At 38.0% G+C, this 24,155-nt stretch overlaps 1 protein-coding gene across 11 annotated transcripts in view; it reads right to left on the reverse strand.

Moving 5' to 3' along the window:
• RPGRIP1L (RPGRIP1 like) overlaps nt 1-24,155 on the reverse strand; it is a 91,678-nt gene that overhangs the window by 37,654 nt on the left and 29,869 nt on the right. For 7 of the 11 annotated variants that reach the window (XR_008552377.1, XM_037515796.2, XM_037515795.2 and 4 more), the window contains 11 exons: nt 23,871-24,010; nt 19,134-19,240; nt 18,910-18,960; nt 17,953-18,132; nt 17,324-17,441; nt 13,121-13,573; nt 10,188-10,339; nt 8,252-8,630; nt 4,775-4,962; nt 4,566-4,649; nt 2,601-2,660 (listed from right to left, as the gene is read on the reverse strand). Coding sequence is in view for 10 of the 11 variants with exons in the window: in XM_037515796.2 (XP_037371693.1) it covers nt 2,601-2,660; nt 4,566-4,649; nt 4,775-4,962; nt 8,252-8,630; nt 10,188-10,339; nt 13,121-13,573; nt 17,324-17,441; nt 17,953-18,132; nt 18,910-18,960; nt 19,134-19,240; nt 23,871-24,010 (1,912 nt within the window). In the remaining variant the exon portion in view is untranslated. The remainder of the gene's footprint in view (nt 1-2,600; nt 2,661-4,565; nt 4,650-4,774; nt 4,963-8,251; nt 8,631-10,187; nt 10,340-13,120; nt 13,574-17,323; nt 17,442-17,952; nt 18,133-18,909; nt 18,961-19,133; nt 19,241-23,870; nt 24,011-24,155) is intronic. The other 4 variants (XM_054696875.1, XM_054696873.1, XM_054696874.1 and 1 more) reach the window with 1 other exon arrangement.

The raw sequence follows: 24,155 nt of genomic DNA on the forward strand, positions 1-24,155 counted from the left end.
TCTCAAGTGTAGCTCACTGAAGCATTATTTATAATGGCAAAAAAGGTGAAATAATGCAAATGTCCAACAATAGGGCACCAGTCATATAAAATATGGTATATCCAAATAACTGGTTCTATGTAACCATGAAAAAATGGTAATACAGATCTGTATTAACTGATACAGCAGAGGATATAATATAGTGCTAAGCAAAAAAGCTAGTTATAACAATATATAGTTGTGTCCTGTTTTGTTAAACAACAAACATGTATACATTTCCATAGGAAGATGTGTGAAAGGAAATTCACCAAAATTCTATCTCTGGTATACAGAATATATAGACACTTATTAAAGTGTACATATATATATATAATTTGGGGAAATTTAATTTCATTTTTACTGTGTTGATTTTTATTTGCATTTTCTAAGATTTTTATGATGATCCATTACTCATAAATTAAAAAAATTGCATATGCCAGACATATACTTTCTATAATCAACCTCACCTTCTCACCGTATTATCAATGTCTAAATTAACCATTTTTCCAGTGTCCATAAATTGATGTTTATTTTTAAAATACAGTTCCTTATCTTTGTTATTTGAAAAGTAAATGGGCAGCATAGAAAATGTAAAAGATAAATAAGAAAACATTAAACAAATACTAATCTACATTCTCACTGAATGATATCTGTTAATAACTAGCTAGATTTTTATTTCTTTATAATTTTTAAAGCAAATAAAAAACATTTCATTACATAGTGGTAATTGTTACCACTATATACCACTATATACCACTATATAACAGGTAATATATCCTGCTTCATTAAAAAGAGCATTGTAACATGAAACTTTGGGTCAAATTAGTTTTAATTACAGCATACATTAAGTGAATGTACCATGACCTAGTAAACCATCTTACTAATTGTGGATATTTAACTAGTTCATGAGTTTTCGCTATTAAGACTATCAATGCAACCAACATCTACAGGTCTCCGCCTTTTGTTATTAAAGACCATCTACTCAGGAATGAGGCTCTTTGTGTCCCAATCCAAGATCTAATACCCTGACCTTGAACAAGTTACTTAATCTCTGTAAACACTGTTTTCCTGATCTTTATTTTTTTATTTATGTATTTTTTAATAATGTATTTACTTTTTTTTTTTCTAAGATTTATTTATTTTTATAGAAGAACCAGGGTACAGGCCAGATGCGCGGGAGGGTGAGAGGATTCACCGGAGACAGAGTGGGGAACAGAACAGGCAGACTGACGAAATACACTGCTGAGGGGAGCAGCGGGGGCGAGACAGGAGAGGTCTGCTGTGCCATGTGGGACCCTTGCTGGCCGGCCGGGATTGAACCCGCAACTGCAGAGGCTGCGGACAGCTTCACAGTGCAGTGCTCAACCATGTGTGCCACCAGGGAGGCCCTGCTTTCCTGATCTTTAAATGGAAAACATTCTAGCATAAACTACACAAGTTTTTTTGGAGGATTAAATAAGTTCAATGGATAGAAAGCATTTAGTTCAGTGTCTGACACATAATAAACAGATAATAAATGCCAGCTATAAAAAATTACCCAAATAATTATTTGACTTCATTTTTTAGCACATAAATAGTCAATTTTCTATAAATATCAAATTATTTTAAGCCTTGGGGGAAAGAATATTTTGATGCGGGTGTTGGTTACACAGGTCTGTACATGTATAAACATTCATTGAGCTGTGTGCGTAAGATTTGTGTCCCTTACCATATGAAAGTTTTATTTCAATTACAAAGAAAATATATATTTTTAAAAGTTGATGGAAGAAAATGATGACTTGAATAGTTAACAGTGGAAATAGTACAAATATAGGACTTATTGCTAAAAATATAGCTGAAAGGGTTTGTGGATGAACTGGATGTGGGAAGGTGGAAAAAGAGAAGTTGAGGGCACACTTCCAAAATTTCATGACTACGCGACAGCGTGAATGATAATAATATTTACTGTGAATAGGAAAAGCTGAAAAGAGAAAAATTTTAGAAAAGGGTTGCAAAATTAGATTTGGTTGACATATTAATTTTAGGTTCCTATTAACCATTCAGTGGCTTGAAATAAGCTGTAAGAAAACAAACATGGAATTCAGTAGTGAGATGAAGAAAGAAGGTTACAAAGATGGGAGGATTGGTACATCTGCTTTTAAAAACTTTGGGAGGGGGTGAGACCTCGTTTGAGACATACACTGAGACTCTTCTAGCTTTGCAGAGTGACTGCTGAGGCACTTCAACATTTATAGACAGGATCTGTAACTAGTAGAGCTGCAGAAAAACTAGGAAGGGCTGACTAGAGTGACTTCAACTAAGAATATGAGAAAGATAAGCAGAATTAAAACAACTTTTTGAAAACTTTTTGGTTTGTTTTTGGGGCAGAAGATTGGAGCAGAAGTTGGAGATACATATATTTTCAAAGGAGGGTTTTAATCAAAACCTAAGTTAACACATACTGCCAAATGACAAAGATAACAACAAATTACAAAGGAAAAAGAAGTATTTTATTCACCTGTTTCCATTTTAATCACGTAGGTGATATTTATATAAAATATTTGCACTGGAAAAAATTGGTATTTTGAGAGTTTACTACTTACAGAACTCTGATGTGGTGGGATATCCACAAAAGATACCTTCTTTTCTACAGATGTTTGCTTCTAGAATAAAAACAGACACAGAGAACAATGGAATAGGATTGAGAACCCAGAAATAAACCCCCACACAAATGGACAGTTAATCTACAGCAAAGCAGACAAGAGTATACAATGAAGAAAGGAATGATACTGGGAAAACTGGAGCGCTGGATGCAAAAGAATGAAAGTAGACTACTACCTCACATCATCACAAAAACAAACTGAAAAAAGGGTTAAAGAATTAGATTAAGAGGGCCTCCCCGGTGGCGCAGCGGTTGAGCGCTGGGTTGCGAAGCTACCCGCGGCCTCTGCGGCGCCGGTTCGATCCCCGGCTGCTCCCCGACCACCAGAGGAGGGTCCCACATGGCGCGCAGACCTCTCCTGCCGCCCGCTGCTCCCCTCAGCAGTGTACTTCGGTCCTTCTGCCTGCTCTGCTCCCTGCTCTGGCTCTGGTGAATTCTCTCACCCTCCCGCGCTTCTGACTATACCCAGTGCATGTATAAACCAAACAAACAAACAAATAATAAATAAATAAATAAGACATGCCTCTAGAAAATTAAAAAAAAAAAAAAAAAAAAGAATTAGATTAAGACCTGAGACCATAGAATACATAGAACAAAATAAAGGAAAAACACTCCACAACACTGGTTCAGTGATGTCTTTGTGGATTCATCTCCAACAGCAAGAGAAACAAAAAAGAATATACGTAAGTGGAATTACAACAAACAGCAAAAGAAACTATTATTAAAACAAAAAGATTCCCTGCTGAGTGGTAGAAAATATTTATATACCATATCTCCAGTAAGGGGCTGATATCCTGGATCTACAAAGAACTCACATAACTCAACAAAAACAAAAACAAAACAACCCAATCAAAACGTGTACAGAAGACTAAGTACACATTTCTCCAAAGAAGACATGCAGGTGGCCAAGAGGAACACTGCTTATCATAAGGAATATGCAATTTAAAACTACAGCGAGATATCATCTCACACCATGGAGGGTTATCAAAATATAAAAAATAAGATCTGGGCCTCCCCAGTGGCGCAGCGGTTGAGCGCTGGGCTGCGAAGCTGCCCCCCAGCCTCTGCAGCGCCGGTTTGATCCCCGGCCACCGGGTGAGGGTCCCACATGGTGCGCAGACCTCTCCTGCCTGCCCGCTGCTCCCCTCAGCAGTGTACTTCGACAGTCTGCCTGTTCTGCTCCCTGTTCTGGCTCTGGTTAATTCTCTCGCCCTCCCGCGCTTCTGACTATACCCAGTGCTCGTATAGAGAAATAAATCTTAAAAAAAAAAAAAAAAAAAAAAAAAGAAAAGATCTACTTTACAATCCAGCAATTCTGCTCCTAGGTGTCTGTTTGAAGAAAGTGTAAGAACAGTAAGGGAACATATGCACTCCTGTGATCACTGCAGCACTATTATGGAAGCGACCTAGGTGGCCTGGGCAGAGCGGTGCATTAGAAAATGTGGTCTACATACATGATGGAGTACCACATGGTGATAGAAAAGATGAACTGCTGCAGTTTGCAACTACATGGATGGAGCTGGAGCAAAACAAGTCAGAAGGAAAATGACAAATACTGGATGGTTTTATTTCCATGTGGAATACAGAGGAACAAGACAAAGGGTCAGACACAAACAAGTCAATAACAAGCCTGAGGCGCACAACTGCAGAATGAATGCCGCCAGAGTGGGGAGAGCCAAGCGGGGAGCGGGGCACATGGACTAAATGTAGGACTATGGGTTCCTTGTCAGCAGGTGTGGTGTTATAACAGACACCCGAAGGGGTGTGATCCTATATGGTGTTGTAAACTCAATAAAATAAAATTATTTTAAGGTTAATATTCAGATTAATTAACACAGGTCATTTTCTACAACTAAAAATATATGTTAACGGAAAAAAATGGGTATTTTCAGCATTTGCTACTTACAGAACTCTGAGGTGGTGGGATATCCACAAAAGACACCTTCTTTTCGACAGGTGTTAAACGCTGCCTCGGCTTAGGTGTCGGAGCCTAAAGTAAACCAATATGCCAAGATGACTATGATGACCATACGTTTAGCGAAGGCTTCAGCTGTTTTTTTCTCTCTTTTTTTTGGCTGTTTCTTAGGTTTCATAGGAAATCAAAGTGTTACTCACTACAACTGGAGTGCCGACAGAGGACGATGGAAGGAGTCTTTGAACTTCTGATTCTTCCTCACGTATGACATTTCCTAAGTCTTCAGTTGTTATGGATCCACTTGGTGGAAGATAAGCAAATTTCCATTTCAATATAACATGGATGGTTCCTGCAGGAAGCTTTTTATGATCGCTTAACTCAAATATTCCTGTCAAATTACAAAAATAATTTTATTATTTTTGCTAGAAATTAATGCTACAGTAACTTTTTTTACCATAAGAATTAAAGATGAAAAGTACTACTCATAACTTAAAAAATAATTTTGGCATTCACTCACAAATCAAAGGAGGTAGAGAATAAAATGAAGACAAAAGGATCTATGATATGTTCATCTCTCAGGCAGATTGCTTTCAGATGCTAAGGTCTAATTCAAAGATGAGAAAATTAACTTATAAATATTTTAATTCACTAAAATTAAATTCAGAGATTATTCAGATTTTCAAGTCTTCCTCGAAGTCATTATCTGGGATAAAGCTCAAATATCTATCTTCATTTTGCCTTGAATATTCTTGCAAAAGACCTGTCTCTACAGAGAATACATTAAAACTTAAAAATTTCAAATAATTTATATATCTAAAGTCTTTATATCACTATATAATTCTATTATAATTTTAAATATATTTTACTGGGATCAGTTACATTAATTTAAATTAATAAGTAGCACAACAACAACAAAAAAAGTCCATAATATAAATAAGCCCAAAACACATAACACTAATGAAAAATATCACCTAGCTGAATCTGTAACACTGATTCACAAACTTTTATTGTTAGACCAGATTTTTTCTGACTTGAAAAAACGTATTTCAAGCATAACTAATTTAGGAACCTTACTAGATTCTCAAGTTCCCGACATTTCTTTTAATGGCTGATTGGGAAAGAAAAAACAAACCAACTCTACACTGTAGTTAAAAAATTGGATATAGATGGAGGACAGGGATGTGATACACTTCTATTAGAAATCAGTGGGACTTTCAGATGCTTGACTGAAGAGCTCAGTAAATCCTTTCTATTAAAAAAAAAATGGTAACACTGGACAAACCTATCAAAATCAACCATTTAAGTGGTCTGGAAAGTGATCAAAGGTGAAGAACAAGTTGAGAAGCACTTGCTCAAGAAAATCTACTGACCTCCAGTAAGAACAGTAGGAGTCAGGCCAGTCCCTAATAAGTTACTTGTCCCTGGCTGAACATGAGGCTTGTAGACTGCCTGAACTTTGAAGGCACTGCCAAGGTGAAGTGTGGGTGACCACTAGCTCAAGCTTTTTTAAGCCCAACCTTTGACCAATTATTTACTGAGTGCTGAAAATTAAAACTAGAAGCAAGCATTAGCACAGACATCAGTGGCTATAATGAGGGAAAAAGACTACAGAATTAACCCAGGCAAATCATCAAACAAACAAAAACAGCAACAGTAACCACTGATGGGATGGGGAAAGGTTAGAATTCAGAGTTGCTATAATATAGTGTCCTAAAAGTCCTGTTAAAACAAATAAAAAAAGAAAAAATTCTATCAGTACACACTTTCTGAGGATGTCCAGGTGTTAGATTTTGCAGACAGAGACCTCAGAGCAGCTATTATACATATATGCACAAAATTAAAAGAAACCATATCGGAAAAATTAAAAAGGAAAGACAATGACATAAAACATAATATAATATAAAAATGAAAATATAAAAAAGGAAATTCTGGAGCTGAAAAGTATAATGACTGAAATGAAAAAAAATTCAACATAGTGGGAACAAAAGGAGATTTAAGCTGGCAGCAGAAAAGAATCAATAAACTTTAAGATTCATCAGCTGAGATCATCTATTCTGAAGAGGAAAATAAGGAAAAAAGAACACAGAGGTCAGGCATAGAGGTCTTTTGTGCCTCAGAGACCAGTGGGAGACCATTAAACACGAACATACAGTAACAGAAATCCAATAAAAGGAAAAAAAAGAAAGGGCAGGAAAAACAATTGAAGAGATATTGGCAGAAAACTCCCCAAATTTGGTATATAACAGTATGCTACACACAAGCTCAACAAATTCTATGCAGGATAAACACAACAGGATCCAAACATAGACACATCATAGCTGAACTGTTGAAAGCCAAAATATAAATGAATCAACCAGTTAGTCCTGAAAACAGCATCAGATACAAGCCATCCATAACAAAAATAACAGCTGGCTTTCACCAGATGTAATACGTGCCAGAATGACTAAGAATATTATATCCAGCAAGACTATCCTTCAAAAAAATAAAAGCAAAATAAAGATATTCATAGATATCAAGACTGAGAGAATTCTCTGTCAGCAGTTTTGACTTGCAAGACATTAAGGGAGGTTCTTCGGGCTGGCAGCAGGTAACGCCACAGGGTAACTCAAACCAACACAAAGGAAGAGACCCAAAGAAGATAGTGATGAAAAACGGTACCAATGTTTTCCCTCATTTCTTCTCTTACCTGATTTAAAAAACAACTGCATAGACAATTACTGTAGTACATATTCTTGGACATAATATACAAAGATAAATAATATATGAGCACTACAGCACAAAGGAGGGGGATGAAATGGAGTTCATACAAATGGGGTTCATATATACGGACTCCAGACAGTATCAAATCCACAGGAAGAAATAAAAAAAGTCAGAATTGATAAAATATAAATACACACATATATAAATATATGTCATATATGATGAAACATAAAATACGAAAATCTACTATAACTATATATATTCTCTATCCTCTTAACTTTTTTAAAGGACTTAAGGTCTATAAGACAATAATTACAACACGGCACTGCTGGGTTTGTAACATAAACAGGTGTACTATATGCTATTACACAGATATACGGCAACCACTGCACAAAGGAGGGGGGATGGAATGAATGAACTTATATTCAAGCAGACTTTACATATTTTTAAAAAATATATACTTTATTATTTTTTAAAGATTTATTTATTGTTTACACAAGAACTGGGGTACAGGCCAGAAGTGCGAGAGGGTGAGAGGATTCACCAGAGACAGAGTGGGGAGCAGAACAGGCAGACTGACCGAAAACACTGCTGAGGGGAGCAGCGGGCGAGAGAGGAGAGGTCTGCCGCGCCATGTGGGTAGCTCCCTGGCCGGCTGGGAATTGGACCCACACTGCAGAGGCTGTGGACAGCTTCACAGCACAGCACTCAACCTGCTGCGCCACCGGGGAGGCCCCTGACTTTACATATGTATGTTTTAATTTTAATTGAGTTGTTAGTATTAATTTTAAGTAGACTGTGAGAAATTATGATACCTATTATAATCCCTAGAAAACTACTAAGAAAATAACTCAAAAAACCCCAAAATTGTAGATTGAAAGTTTAAGACTATCTAAGAAGTTTAGGAAGCTCTATATAGACTGAGATATAATTTAAATTTGTTTTTACAATTTTATAGATTTGAGAAATGGGCTTACCTGAGATACACCTGTCATGTGCCAGTGAAATCAGGGGCACAGCGACTTTTCCTATGTAATTATTTTCCTGCGTATCACTATCATCAAACACGTAAAAACTCAGAGACTCTGACTTAAGGTATCGATCCAAATCCATATTCATTGGCACTGAGAAACACATATGATCATCAAACTGTGGATCATTGCTACTGGGAATAATTGCTGTATCATGGTCTGCGAAATCAAAAAACTTGTACACGACGTATGGGTGTGGCTGAAGGTGGCTTGCTCTGGACTGCAGGTGGCTGCAACATTTTATTGTAATATGAAGTTCATTTAAGTTGCCATCTGTGGACTCTGTAGAACTGAGCTGAGCGGTTTTAGGTGCTTGCTGACTTAACTGGAAAAACATACATATTTATATTATAGTAATACATTAAAAGATACACAGCAGCTGCCAACCCCCAAACAAAATAATTTTGTACATGGATAAAAAGCTGTATATTTTCACGTTGCAGTCATTGTCTCAGTAAAAGATTATTCTTATTCAAAACCAATATGTCCTAGAACATGTACAGATGCTGCTATGTGATTAGCAGCAAACACAGTGGACTGAGCAGACATGCAGAGATTGCTGTTAAAACCAAACGAAACTGAGAAATGAGTAATCTAATGTTCTTTGATGGGGCCCACCCAGAGAGATGCTTTTGTTATATTTGGGTCAGCCTCATCCTGAACCCATAGGGTTTGGGGAAGCAGATACCCGAGCCAGTCTACTAAAGTTCAACTGCCATAAAAATAACAGAACAGAATCAAAGAAAAAGCCCAGAGAGGACAAAAAGCTAGACTTGGGAGGGTATTTCAGGAGAGGAATGGGCAAGAGGAGTTCCATTCACAGGCAGAGCTAAAATTACTCTCTGATCACTTTTCACACTATTACTCAGGGAGCCAGTGCACAAGATTTTAGCGAAGAATTGCACTGACTGTTCAGTCTACCGCGAGTGAGGTGGAGTGACGCTAGTGTTTCAAGACAGTGTTGGGGAATTCTCTGCCTTCCACAAAGAGACCTTTCTTTCACTGCATTTCTGAATTTGGATTACGTGTCTGACTTTAGAGACGTTTACTGGAGAAGGAAAAATGGAACCATAGTTACATAGTCTCCTTAGTGGAGACATCTGGTGGTGCGGAGAGGGGAACTCTGGAAAGGGAATCCCAGCGCTGCTTCCCAGGGTGAGTTAACATTCAGCTACGAAAGGCTGAGTGCAATGATTTAAAAAGTACTCTCATAGCTTCTCCCCATAAATCTACCCACAGAAGTTGAAATTCCAACGAATAAATGGCACACTTGAGCCAAAAACTGAGTCTAAAAACCTTTAAACCACAACACTAAGTAATCTGGTCTCTCTATTTCGAATTTCCTTTTCTGTGACAGCACTTCCCAGAGAGTTCTGAAGAATACTAGTTCAGAAAGATGATCCATAGGAAACAGGGGCTGTTCTTTCTTAAGTTTGGGAATCAATGTTATACTCGTCATGGCTCTTTATCTGAAAGTTACAGAAACTAATTCCATCTAGCAAATAAAACAAAAAGGATAGAAATGAATACAACTTCACACACACACACACACACACACACACACACACACACACGAGCGCATATATTGATAAAACAGACAAAATCTGAGTGGGTCGGCAGCCCAGGTAAGAGCATCTCGCCAAAGCCAGCTTCCTGCTGGACTATCTAGTTATATGAGATGCTGCACTGGGGAGAGGCTGGGTCAAGGGGCGCAGACTTCTCTACTGTTCCTTCGTGTAAGCTTATGATTATGTCAAAAGAAAAAAAGCTTAAAGCCACTTGATGGCTGTAAAAGAAAATGATTTCAGTTTAAAGCATGACATATAAGAAATATCATGAAATTTCAGAGTCAGAAAAGGGTCTTAAAGTCAGCCAAGCTTACCCACGGCATCTGATTTGGTCCCTTAAAATTTGAGGTTATGTATCCCAAAGCCTTCGCCCGTTCCCGGTACAGTCGAATTGCTTGATCCATGGGAACTCTTAATCGAAACCAGTATTCCACTGTACCAAAACCTGGGATCTCTCCTTTAGTTCCTACAAATCAAGGCATAACTATTAAAATACTCCTACAAGTTAAAATACATACAAGCAAAAATTCTATCAATGGCGTTATGCATTAAGACTATAAATTCTGTATGGAGTAAAATAATATGACTTGCACAAATAACGTGATGGGCGAGGAACAGATGAAGAAAATAAAGTTACTGCTGCAAGTATGAGTTTCACTGGATATTAAATATTATTAGAGAACTACGTCAAACACTGTTTGAGACGGGAATTCATACTATTTCAATCCTCCTAATACACAAAGAAAAATGCAAAAACATTGAATCAAATACTCCAAATATGGATTCCTTTTGACGCTGCAGTACTATTTTTTTTTTTAAACAAGCTGCACTCAGTGCAGTCTGAGATGCAATATGAAACCTCACAATTATGATCTTCCACAATACAATCAAATATCAAGAAGTTGTTGGCACCTTCCCAGGACCCTGCTGTGTCACAGCAGAGGGGACCTGCAGTAGCTGGGCATGTGCAACACACTCGCGCGTGAAGTTGGTCCAGAGCACCCCCGACAGTCTTCCATTTACACAGGTCCTCCTATTTCTTCCTCTGTGAAGACTCATGCTAAGGCCTCTGCAAACTTAAGAGCTCTCACTTCCAGAAAGGAGGACTATGTCCTCACTGGGGCACTGACTGCTTCGGCAGGACCCTTCACCAGTCTGTTTCTCTGCCGCTTCCAGAGGGAAGGGCTGCGCTTTCCATGGATACATTCCCACGAGAGGGACTAGGACAATGCGAGCACTCAGTATTTGTTATGGTGAAATATTCTATACGTTAACTTTCCTAGGATGCCATATTATTAAAAATATTACCCCAGGGCCTCCCCTGGTGGCGCAGTGGTTGAGCGCTGGGCTGCGAGGCTGCAGCACCAGTTCATTCCCCGGCCGCTGGCGAGGGTCCCACAAAAAAAAAAAAAAAAAATACCCCAATGTTCTCCGCCTTTATCAATTTCTTTCTTGCCGGTGGGTCATTCTCATTCTCATCTACATACAAACATGATTCAAATTTGCCATCATTAAAAAAATTCCTGGGGCTTCCCTGGTGGCACAGGGGGTTAAGTCTCAGCACTGTGAAGCTATCCGCAGCCACTGCAGCATGAGTTCAATCCCCAGCCAGGGAGCTACCCACATGGAGCAGCAGACCTCTCCTGCCACCCGCTGCTCCCCTCAGCAGTGTACTTTGGTCCTTCTGCCTGTTCTGCTCCCCGCTCTGGCTCTGGTGAATTCTCTCACCCTCCCGCGCTTCCGACTGTACCCAGTGCTTGTATAAATAAAAAAATCTTTAAATAAAAAAAAAAAGACCCAAACTCCTCACCATGACCCACAAGGTTCCACAGTCTGACCTGGCTGCTGCCTGGTGCTGTTACCTCACCTCTGCTCTAGCCCTTGGCCTTCCTGCTGCTCCTCAAACCAGGTTTTCTCCTCCCTCAGGTCTTCAATCTTGATGTTTTCTCTGCTTGAAACATTCTCACCCTGACTCCTGGCATGGATCCTTATTCTTTAAGTTTTTATCAGTGTCATTCCTCAGAAAAGCTCTCATCTGAATTAGTAAACTTCTACCTCCTTCTTTGTCCTCTCTTATCCTGATCATTTTTCTTCACATCTGATTATATATCTGTGCGTGTGTCTACACATACACATGGATATATTTGTGTGTGTGTGTGTGTGTATTTCTAATACTTGTCTTCTCCTCTAGACGGTAAGCCATGTGAGGGCAGGGGCTTTGTTTTATTTACCGCTGACCACTAAATTCCCAGGGCCTAGTCACAGTGAGAGTATGATAAGTTCTTTTAAAAATATTTTGTGTTGGGGCCTCCCCGGTGGCGCAGCGGTTGAGCGCTGGGCTGCAAAGTTGCCCGCAGCCTCTGCAGCACCAGTTTGATCCCCGGCTGCTCCCCGGCCACTGGAGGAGGGTCCCACATGGCGCGCAGACCTCTCCTGCCACCCGCTGCTCCCCTCAGCAGTGTGCTTCGGTCCTTCTGCCTTCTCTGCCCCTGCTCTGGCTCTGGTGAATTCTCTTACCCTCCCGCGCTTCTGACTGTACCCAGTGCTTGTATAAATAAATAAAATAAATAAATAAAAGTAAATCTTTAAAAAAAAATATTTTGTGAATGTATTTCAATTAATGTTCAATCCAGGAAGGATATCAATATGGTAAATAAATATTTGCAACTATAAGCTATCTGCAACTACAAGCTTTGAAAAATTAGTAGCCGTTGTAACATCATCATCAATAATATTTAAGATAGTCTGGGAATGGGCAGTCAAACTAGAGAACGCTGTCCTTCCCCAAAAAGCACCCTTCAAGGGCCTCCCCTGGTGGTGCAGCGGTTGAGGGCTGGGCTGCGAAGCTGCCTGCAGCCTCTGCAACACCGGTTCGATCCCCGGCGGCCGGCGAGGGTCCCGCATGGCGCGCAGACCTCTCCTGCCGCCCGCTGCTCCCCTCAGCAGTGTACTTCTGTCCTTCTGCCTGCTCTGCTCCCCGCTCTGGCTCTGGTGAATTCTCTCACCCTCCCGCACTTCTGACTGTACCCAGTGCTTGTATAAATAAATAAATAAATATTAAAAAAAAAAAAAAAAAAAAAAAAAACTAGCAATTTAAAAAAAAAAAAAAACAAAAAAAAATACTTTAAAAAAAAAAAAAAAAAAAAGCACCCTTCAATGTGTAAGAGAAGATCTAATTGGAATAGGATGTAAGCATATAAACCAAACCAATGAATTAAACATCCGGAACTCAGAAGATGGTACTTACCGACCAAACTTGCTGTACAAAATATTCGACCGTGTTTTTCCAGAATCTCATGGAATCTCAACTGACATGCTGCAATAGTCTCATAGTCTGTGCTGTAGGCTTGGTGGACCTCGAGTGTGATAGTATTCTTCTGAATATATTGCAAAAATAAGTCATTGACATGAACAACATATTGAGAAGTGAAGTTATATTCTGGATGAAGGCCTTGCACTACAGGAGTTGTCTGGAGTTCAAAGTCGTAGAAAGCATAGGTACAGAAAGTGACAAGCTCCTTATCTCCAGATGTCTGCAAAACTTCAGGAGAAAAGGTTACTTTGCTGATATGGATTTCAAAGAGGTTTTCCCCTCGTTCTAAGTGAATGGTTTCATCAAATTCATCAACCAAGTCATCTGGCATGATTTCTGGTTTAAATTTATACTGCTTGGTGCCGTAGGCAATATCCTTTAATTGGGCTGCAAGAGAAGACACACAGTTTAGAGACTTTTAAATATTGACATATGAAGATACAAACTGGCTTTTGAAGTGGTAGGAAGTCTGAGCGCGTGTGGGGAATAGTAACAATCTTGAATTCCATGACTACATTACTTCTCTATAAATAAGATTGTGCCAGGTATAGTAATTTATCATTTGCTCTGTCATCACTTATAAATCAACAAAATTACAATTTAAGTTTTAGTAAAGGTTATACCAGGTAAAAGGGAAAAGACACAAGAGAGGCTTTTGAATGAACTGCTGAAGCAAATTTTGGGGTTCCACTTGCTCCTCTGCCTTTGCTCCATCATCCTCTCTTCTGTACTTTCAATTTCTCTTTCCAGTGGCTCCCTCCCTTCACCTTCTCAAAATTCATACTTTTTCTACTTTGGGGGTGATGGACATGTTCACTGTCTTAGCGATGGTGATGGTTTCAGGGGTGTTATACCCAGGCCCAAACTCATCGAGTTGTATTCTTTTAAGCTGTATTGTTAAAGTATAGTAATTATATTTCTATAAAGCTCCTTTAAAAAAAGATGAACCTTTCTAGATACACATTTCCCTGCATGCTAGATCATCCCAATTTATAGAAAGAGCAATGGAAGTACAATTGTGTCTCCAACTCCTCATCCAAAAGATACTCTCCAACCTCTGGCCAACACCATTTGCCTTACTTTTCTCATGAGGCTGCACTGGTAAAGCTCCCCCATAGCCAACTGACTGCATGGCCTGATTATTTCTGCCTCGCTGACACCAATGGCCACTTTTTCTTTTTGTGAACTTCGGTCCTACTGTGGCTTCCGTGACATCGTCTAGCTGGCCTTTCCTCCCAGCTCTTAATCATTCTGTAAGATTTTCTCTTTTTTCTAAAACCTTCTTTGCTGGGCTTCTGTTTTCATCGTTTCCTTAGTCTACATAATTTATGGGCAAGCCCACCCCCTTTTATGATTTCTGCTACTCTTAAGTATGCTGAGATTCTCATATTTCTATTTTTAATTCGGATCTCTTTCCTGAATTCCAGACCCCACATATCTAATGGCTTGCTGAGTCCTCTAGCTAGATATCCCCTAGGCACATTCAAACTCCATAAAACCCAAACAGAATGTATCATATTCTCATCTAGTTATTTCTGTACTGTGACTCTCAAGCGATGGCATTAGCATTCATTCAGCTGCCTGAGCGGGATTCAGTCATCCTCGTCTTTTTTCCTTTCCTCTCCCCACATCTATAGCATCACTGTCACTCTATGCTTTTTCTTATGACTATCAGGTTTGTCTTTGTCCTCTTTATCTACACTGACCCTACTTATATTCCCAGTGTTGATTCCTTAGGTTATGATGGAACTTAAATTTCTTGCTTCCTTCAAATTTACTCATTGTCCTCAATGGCCAAAATGCAATCCTGGGTATATTAGCCCTTAAAAATTTCCGAATGGTTCAAATTCTTCAGGATGGCAAACAGGGCCCCTTCACGGGCTCTCTCCAGCCTCCCCTGCAGATGTTCTCCCTTTCCTAGTCCCGCCATCCAGCTACACAGGCCCCCACGCAGTTTCCAAGTGAACAGCAGCTAGGGCCTTTTTGCCTCCCTCACCTACTGCCTGGAAATCCTCTTACTCAAGGGTGAATTCTGTCTCACATCTACTGTGTAGCGTCTTCCCTGAATCTTCAGGAGAGAGGCATTCTTTCCTTGGCATCTTTTGATTTTCTGAGCCTCACACTCTTCATGGGAAAGCAGCACTCTTCACTTGTTCACATGTCATGAGGGCCTTCAGGACGGTGCCTGAACTTTTTGACCATATTCATCCTCGCTGCCCAGCACTTGCTTAGGATGCTTTAGGGGTTTGGTCATGTTTACGGAATGAATCAATGAATTTAGGGGACAGAAAAAAATTCATTGGTAAAGATTCAGTAAGAATTTAAAGGAATGAAAATACCAAACTCTATGATCCTCTTTTTACTCAGGAAAATTCCATTAAGCACACTTTTATTGAGTGCTACTTGAAATAAAAGGTACAAACTGCTCTTTGACTTTTGGAAAACTCTGTTGAGTTAGGTAAAGATATTTACTGAGCCCTACGATTTAGAGGAGTTGTTTTCAAAGTGAGGTCACGGAAGGGCCTCCACGGTGGTCTAGGGATTAAGTCTCATCTCAGTGCTGTCACCACTGAGCTCAATCCCCGGCCAGGGAGCTGACCCATATGGCGCAGACCTCTCCTGCCTCGCCTGCTGCTCCCCTCAGCAGTGTGTTTCAGTGGATCCACCTGTTCTGCTCCCCACTCTGTCTCTGGTGAATCCTCTCACTGCCCGCACCTCTGACCTACACCCCAGTTCTTCTATGCATAAATAAATAAATCTTAAAAAGAAAAGTGAGGTCAGGGAGCCCTTGAGAGTCCATGAAATTTCTTTGGCAGCTTGTGAGGTCAGAAATATGTTTAAAACAATACTAAGATATTATTTAACCTTTACCTTGTTATTCTCTCTCAAGCGTGTAGTGGTGTTTCTCAGAATCTACATGATGTGTGATATCATAACAGACTAACTGCAGAAGCTGACATAAAGACCCAGCCACTTTGTATTGAATAGGATACTATGCAATTTTGCCAGAAACGTCAAACAATTAGAAAAATTAAAAAAAATCCTAAAACAACATCGTTTTCCACCTTTTCAGGAAGGAAAGTATAGTTTTGAAAAAAACAAATTCTGTAATTTACATTAACATGTAATGTGCTTACTATTACTTTAGTATTTCTTTATATATTTTTAAGATTTCTCACTTATAATAATTAATGATAAAAATATCAAAAATTTAGCCCATGCAAACAAAAGGCTATTGAGAATCACCATTTATTTTTAAGAGTGTAAAATTAGTGCAGACATAGTTCATTAAAGTAAGTCTTGTATGGTTGGGGACTTGAAACAGAGTTGAAGTATTTATCATTGCAGAACTTATATTGCAGCAAAAAATAAAAGGTAAACCTCCAACATTGAAAAGCATTCATTTAATTAACCTCGAAATAACTCTTTTGAGTACATGAGGAAAAGTAGTTCAGTGCTGAGTTAATGTTTCTCAAAGCACTGTCCTGTGCCTACATCTGAATTGATTAGAGTTATATCTAAATATACAGAGTCAGGGACCCTAGAATCTCTAGGGGTAGGGCCCAAGGAAGCTACATTTTAGATAATTTCCCAAGGTGATTTCCATACTTGTGAAAGTTTGAAAACCACTTATATAGGCATTTCGAGTATGGAAATGGTGAGGAATAATCAGAGCTAGCTTTCTGGCAGTAGAGTGACTTTAGTAAGACTCTGGAGCAGGGTGGGGTATCATGGAGTTGGTGGAGCGAGGAGGTTCAGATGGAGAGCATGAGGGTTCGTGGTGGAACTAAGCAAGATGAATCTGCAAAGCAAGCAGACTGGCTTGGCTGAGACACGCAGCTTGCTTAGAAAAGAAATTAGGAATGAGGTAGTAAATTTAGTCTGTAGGGCTTTATAACGTACTTTGAAATCTTGCCTACAACACTCAATTCGAAAAGGAGTAGGGCATGACTCAAAATTCTTGAATGGCAAAGCAGCAGATAAAAATTGTCTTTTTGGTAAATCACTATTACAGTTAAGAACTGGGAAAGAAAGCTGAGCAAAAAGAAATGGTGAGTGTAGATTTGGATGACATTTTCCACTGTTATAAAATCCATTCTTTTAGTTAATGTGGATAAAAAATTGTGCACATTGTACCTTCCAGTTTCTGGATGCGTGCAGCCCTGATATCGAGGAGATGAACATATTGTTCCACTTTGAGTTCATAATCTTGCTGCAAATTCTCCATCTTCTGGGTCACTGCCTCGACTTCCATCTAGAAATGAGGTAAGTTTCAACACTTATGATTATCTCCATTTTCGCTTACCAGATCCTGGAATTCCAGGAGCTTTAGACCACAGTGTCCTGACCTCAAACAGCTTACCAGCTTACCGTTTAGAAAATTATGCTTGGCACAGTTCATAAATCCAAAGTAAAATAGACAAAATTCCCATTCCTTTTTATTGAGGTAATTGTCCCGTTTGTTAAAAGCTAGTATAATGTGGTTATGGCAGAGCTGCGGCGTAACTATACCCATTTGCAGTATATGGTAATAGTAGGAAAGGTGAGTTCGTTGTTACTGTTTATTTTCTAAAACCAGGCAATTAAAATTATTTGTGTTTAAGACTCTTATTCCAAATACCCCATTATAAGGCTGAATTCCAGGTATGTGATAATACGCAAAAGTAGATTATAAATAGATGATAACACACAATGCTGCTCCGAAAAAGGAGCATGAGTAGAATATTATAGGAAATCTGTCTCCCCGAGTTAATGTATTACATTACCTGATAATCTTTATTAATTTTATGTTGCATAATTAGCATGTTTCTTGTCTTTTCAAGTTCTTGCACTGTCTCTGCATGAGTTGCTTGCAGTTCTCTCATGGAACGTTCTAGATCTTTATTAATTTTACTGTCTACTTTCTCTAAAAAGGAGAGATCTCCATTTTTTTGTGATTTTTGAGCCTAAAATCAAACCATATTTTATTACTGAAACAAGGATTTCCAAATGTAATCATGTGAATTAATATATATATATATATATAGAGAGAGAGAGAGAGAGAGAGAGAGAGAGAGAAAGAGAGAGCAAACGACGATCATTAATTGAAAACAGATATATTTCCATTTTCCAGCAGGAATAAAGCAGCCCTGATATAGAAGGTATATTTGAATAGACATTTGGAACAATTACAGAGAAATAAAAAACAGTTTATTGCTTCATGACATAAGAAAAAAATCATGGAGATTTATTTCTATTTCTTGATTTGATTAAAATCAACACTGCGATGACTTAAAAGGAAAGAATCGCATTTTCGTGTTTTCTTGTAAACAATAAAGTATTCTAGAATTGATAGCTGTCTTCTGATAACTCTTATAATTCAATATTTTATCTAAGATAATGGGTACATCAGTTCTCTTAGGACAGAAAATTGTCCATTGGCTTTTCAGTGAGGCACGTACAAGTAAAATGTTTGTTTACAGTTGGAGAAAGTGCTTTATGAGTTTTTGAGGTCTATTTTTTTCTTTTCTTTCTTTTTAAATTTATATATATTTTAGTTGAGGTCTATTTTAATGTAATTTTGATGTTATTATGAAATATGCATATGCTGTAACCAAATGTCACCTGACTGCTTTCCTGAATAATTCATTTCTCCAAGTAGAAGGGTTACAGCTCAGGGTCATCGTTATGCTAAAGACAGTTATATGGAGGTGTGCAATTCCTGGTGAAGTTAAGAAAGTTACCTTGAGGAACAGCAGCGCTTCACTCAATTCATCAGCATCAATGTCACCCTCCTGTAACAGACAGAGCACGCAGACGTTCACAACGAGATACTGATGGCAAGTAGAAAGACACCCTAACTGTGCAGACTATCATCACGGAGCATACTGCTGCCTGATATCAACTAAGCAATATATTCGTGTCCTTTTGCTTTGTAGTGTTATTTCCTCAACAAGAAATAGTTCACCTGGTTGTAAAACTTCATGCGGTTTTTAAGTTCATCAAGCTGTTGTTTTTGTTCCAGATACTGTAACTGCAGTTCTCTATTTTCTTGAATGAGTTTTTCATTTTGGTCTTAAAAATAAAGTCAACATAATTAGAAAGGTAATTGAGAATGAGGTCAAAGAACACATTTTAAATCAATTTGATTTCTGATACATACCGAGCTTGATCTAGTATTGTTCTGGTAAGAAAGGAAATTGAGCTAGCACCTAGACAAAGGCAGTGGGGGGATGAGGAACAAATGAACACGCTCATGTGTCTACCAGATGATTCACTTGCTTATCAAAAACTTAAGATTTAAGTTCACAGTATTAATATAAGGAAATTGTGGCCTCTGGGACTTCAAAGGAATGCTCTATCTAAAATATCTCAGAAAATATGTTTCCAAATCTTTGATTTTTACTTACTTATTAAGGGTCCTGAAAAGCATGCAAAAAAAACGTTGTCTTTTAGTTTTTTAAATTGGTTTCCTTGAGTTCTCAGCATAAACTCTTTTTACTAAAACAAGGTAATTTCTCCAACAACTCGGAATGCATCATGTTATCATAGTATCACATAATCAACCACACTTTTAACAAATCTGTTAATGTAGGAGAAAAGAATTCTCAACCAGTGCACGGTAGTATCCACAATAACTTAGGTATGTTCTTCGTTCATTGAGCTTATGCTATTAATTAGCAGGACATGAACTCAGCTCTCTCTTGCTAAGGGATGGAGACAGGTAATGTCCTGTCTCACTCACCATGACCCACTCATTCTTGTGGGGATTGTACAGAGGGGAGCTACAGAAGGCGGTGAATCCATAAAGAGACTAATCTCTCGCTCTCTGCATGATACATGTTCAACTTGAAAAAAAAGCGTAACACCAAGAAAACAAATTTATTCTTCAGTCTGTGTTCTTAAGTGACTGGTCCCTGTGGACTAACTACAACGTGTCACCCAAATGTCTCCATTAGTCTCATCCTACTCTCGAGGATTTATGTTTATTGTAAGTCCACAATTCAGCTTGTACATTTTTGTTTCTTTTTCTTCAAAAAAAAAAAGCAAATCAATACCTTTGCCAAGAGTTCCTCACAGAATGCATCTACACACTGACTGCATTTTATATAAAAATATTTTTTTCTGACTTTCAAAATGCTTTGTGCTCCCAAGGTAGAATTATTACATGTAAGTAAAATTTGTAAAAAGCACAATTAAGAAGAAGTAGATGAAACCTGGATGTTTTCAGTGTCACACATTTGCTAGCAGATTAAAAAGCCAAAAAAATTTTTTTTGACCTTGGGTGTGGGCTAGAGAGCTTGCTTTTTGGCGAGAGAGCAGAAAAAGAATGCGGAAAACTTTAGTTTATGTTGACTGGGTTAAAAAATCTAGATGAACTGATTAGGTAACAAAATAAGGTAAATATAATCAGAAGAGATGTAAACCCAAAGGATAATATAGTTTATCTAGGCAGCAGAACTTCCAGGGGTTCTGGAGTACAAAGGACTTTTTCATCTAGACAGTGTATTTTATTCTCTCTTTGCTGTATAGTTTTTTAGAGCAGGGTCCTAAGAATGATAAGCTACTGGGCATAAATAAACTTATTCAAGTGTTTTTTCCTCTACTGAATATTGTTTCAACAATTATGTTCCCATTTCACTGATAATTTTTAAAACTAGGGCATTTTTAGTGGAAAAATAACGAATTAGTGGGAGAAGACATTACGGAATACTAGTAACTTGTTCTCTACTGAATTTTATATAGAATCATCTACCATATTTTTCCTTTCTTAAACTGTTATTTGGGGCTCAAACTCATTGCTCTTTAAAAAGTACGGAGGTGCTATGGTTCAAAGAGAATACAGACCTGCTGAATTAGAATATGAAAAAGCACACTGTACAAGAGGAAAAATCACCCCCTTACCTTATGATTTGACAAAAAGCAGGTTAATCTAAACAGCATTTTATTCAAATGAGATAACATTTCACTCTTTTAAAATTATGTTCGTCAAGCACACCATTAATAAGCAGGGTGCAGAGAACAATTCAACTAAACAATTTTTAGAGCTCCTTTGTGCTAATATCTTCAGCTGTGATCAATATAACCATATGCATTATGCTGAATTATGCATTTCAGCTAAAGATAGAAAGGAACTTTCAAAAGCAAGCCCTTAAACACATGCAGTTAATTTAAGCATTAACCAAATGCAAACTGCATTTACATATCCTTTCCCCACATATTCACACAATCTGAAACTAATTTGTACCTTGAATAAAGAGGTGAGTATTCTCTAAAAATAATTTGCCAGTTAGATGAATGACTACAAGAAGCCAGGGAAAAATCTTCTGGCAAAGAACACTTGATACATGAAAGGTAAATGTGTGAAGAGACTTCAAAGTAAAAATTAAACAATTTCAAAATCTGTAATATAAAAGGAACTTTCTGAATATTGAAAGATTTTCTTCAATAGACCATTTTAATTTTTTGTTTAGCATTTCCCTGGGGAAAAATGGTTAAAGGCTATAATATTTTTCCTATAATCTATGTTAACATTTTCACAAAGAAACAAAAACTAAAATTATTAGAACCGTAAATTTCAGGTATTCAAGCAAATGTAACTAAAATCACAGATGCACTGAAAATAAAGATTCACTGCGAGCAATCGTTCTTAAGAAAATTATTGCACAAATACATAGAGATTTGTGTAGAGATATTTATGAAACTTAAGGAAATGAAGTTATTTAAAAATTCATCAATAGATGAATCTTAACCAATTGTTGACCAGTCCATGGTATATATCATCACACTGGAAAACTACGACAGCCATTGTAAACGATGATGTATGGATATATATTTATATTTCAGGGATGATTTCACAGTGAGAAAAGACATGACAAAATTATATCTACACATATAAAAAAACAATTCTGGGACGATAGTCATAAAAAAATATTAATAGTGGTTATCTTGAGGGTTGGTTGTGGGATTGAGTGATTTTTTCTAATTTTTTGTTTACTGGCTTTTTTTTTAAAACACAGGGTATGTGAATTATTGTTATTATTCAGAAAAATCTGGAAAAGACGTAAGAACCAGTGCACATGAGTTATTTTTTATTCAAAAATGTCTGGAAAACCACAGAACCAGTAAAAAAGATGAGGCGTGGACTGGTTGACTTAAAATAATTTAGCAATTGTAGTTTTAATAATTTAAAAAGATTGCTTAGGATTAATTTAACAACAACAGGTTTTTTAAAAAAAGACCAAGATTCTATCCCCTCAGGAAGAGTTTTGGAATCTCTGATATTCAGGAAAAGAGAAATCACAGAAATGAGAAAGGTTCATTTCATTTCTCTTTCCTTCAAAAATGCATCATTTTATATCAGGTTTTGGAAGACAGGGAAATACAGAGCACTTCCACTTCTGCGAACAAGAATTTACTGAGCAAACACTAACCAAAACACCCGGTGAGGTATCCATTATGTCTCTTCAAAATCAGGGACTCTGTATCTTTGATATGAAACTTTTGAATCTCCACCTGGTCAGAAATCATGTCATTATTTCTTTCTACTCACAATCTTCTAGAAAAAAAGGTCATAATTCTCTCATAAAATTTAATCAGCAGCAAGTAAATATTGCACATGTGTGTTTCATTAAAATTGAGACTCCATTGATTATAAGATTTCAGGCTTCTTAAAATGTGAAAAAAAAAAAAAGGTCAGACTATAATTTAAAAATATTATCACTTATAGATGCATGGAAATTTCAGAAATATTAAAATGAGGGGAAACCTTTCTTATAGTTAATGAAATAATGGCACTGTGACCTGTATCAGTGTCTAGTGCGCTGAGCAGATACCTAATTATTTTTGTAACTGAGTTTGCATTAAACTTTTAAAAGTTCGCACAGAACTGAATTGGAAATTCAGCAACTTTATTAATCACATCACTTGGTTTATTTAGTGGATAAGCAAATGGATATAACCTCAGAAACAACTGATTCATTTCCCCTCTTGTGCAGTAGATGTGCATGTATGTTATAATAAAGCAGACATCTACTGTAATTATAAATCTTATGCTTTGAGACAAGAATTTCATGACATGAAACTTATTAATGACTATGATTTGAGCAGGGACATGTTGACAAAGCTGGTGGTATTTAAGTTCTCCATCACAGAGGAGAGTTAACCACCTCATAATCAGAGACACCTTCCCAATTCGACCTGTCAAAAACAGCAACCTTACCACTGTGCGTCTTACACAGCCTTTCCCTCCAATCCACTTGCCACTACCTGACGTATCTCATTTGTACTTAATTATTATAGCTTCTCCCGACTGACTTTAGGCTGCATGAGGGCAAGGCTTTTGTTTTATTCAACGCTTTATCCACAGAACAGTGCCCATCACACTGGTGGTCTGTAACACTGGACTGTTGGATAAAGAAAGGCTGGACTGTTGGATAAAGAAAAGCTCAAATTAGAAAAAGGAAAGAAGTGAAAGCAACCTGAATAAGCGTGAGAAGACGACTTCCTCGGGCATGTGGGCCAGGCACAGCAAAGGGGCATTGGGAGCAGCCAACACATTCTTGACACTGGACTGCTGTTAAGACACTGGCACGCCCCGCCCCCCACGGCAAGGTGCACATGCTAAGTCCTGCTGGACTCAGTGAACACCACCGAATAACACAGAGGTCTGAAATGAAGAAGTCAGTAGTGGTTTTAGAGGTACCTCTTTCAGTTTTTACTCTGTCAAGGATTTCAGTTTTGTCTGTTAAGTCAGATTTCAAGGCGGTCTCCAGCTGAGCAATCTGCACTTTGAGCTGCTGCTCCTTCAGCTTCCATGGCTCTTCGTGGGCAGCACTGAAGGCACTGCAAAACACACGTGACATGCGAGGAGAGCTTGGAAATCAGCTTCAACCGAAAATAATAAAGAGAAAAGCTTTTAGTGGCACAGAGACCACTGTCATCATGTCTCAGGAATTAAGTAAACATATGCTGGTCTGCTGCTGTTGAA

This window comes from Talpa occidentalis, unplaced genomic scaffold (genome assembly GCF_014898055.3).
Source record: "Talpa occidentalis isolate TD23 unplaced genomic scaffold, MPIMG_talOcc4v2.1 talOcc4.17, whole genome shotgun sequence".
Taxonomy (NCBI): domain Eukaryota; kingdom Metazoa; phylum Chordata; class Mammalia; order Eulipotyphla; family Talpidae; genus Talpa; species Talpa occidentalis.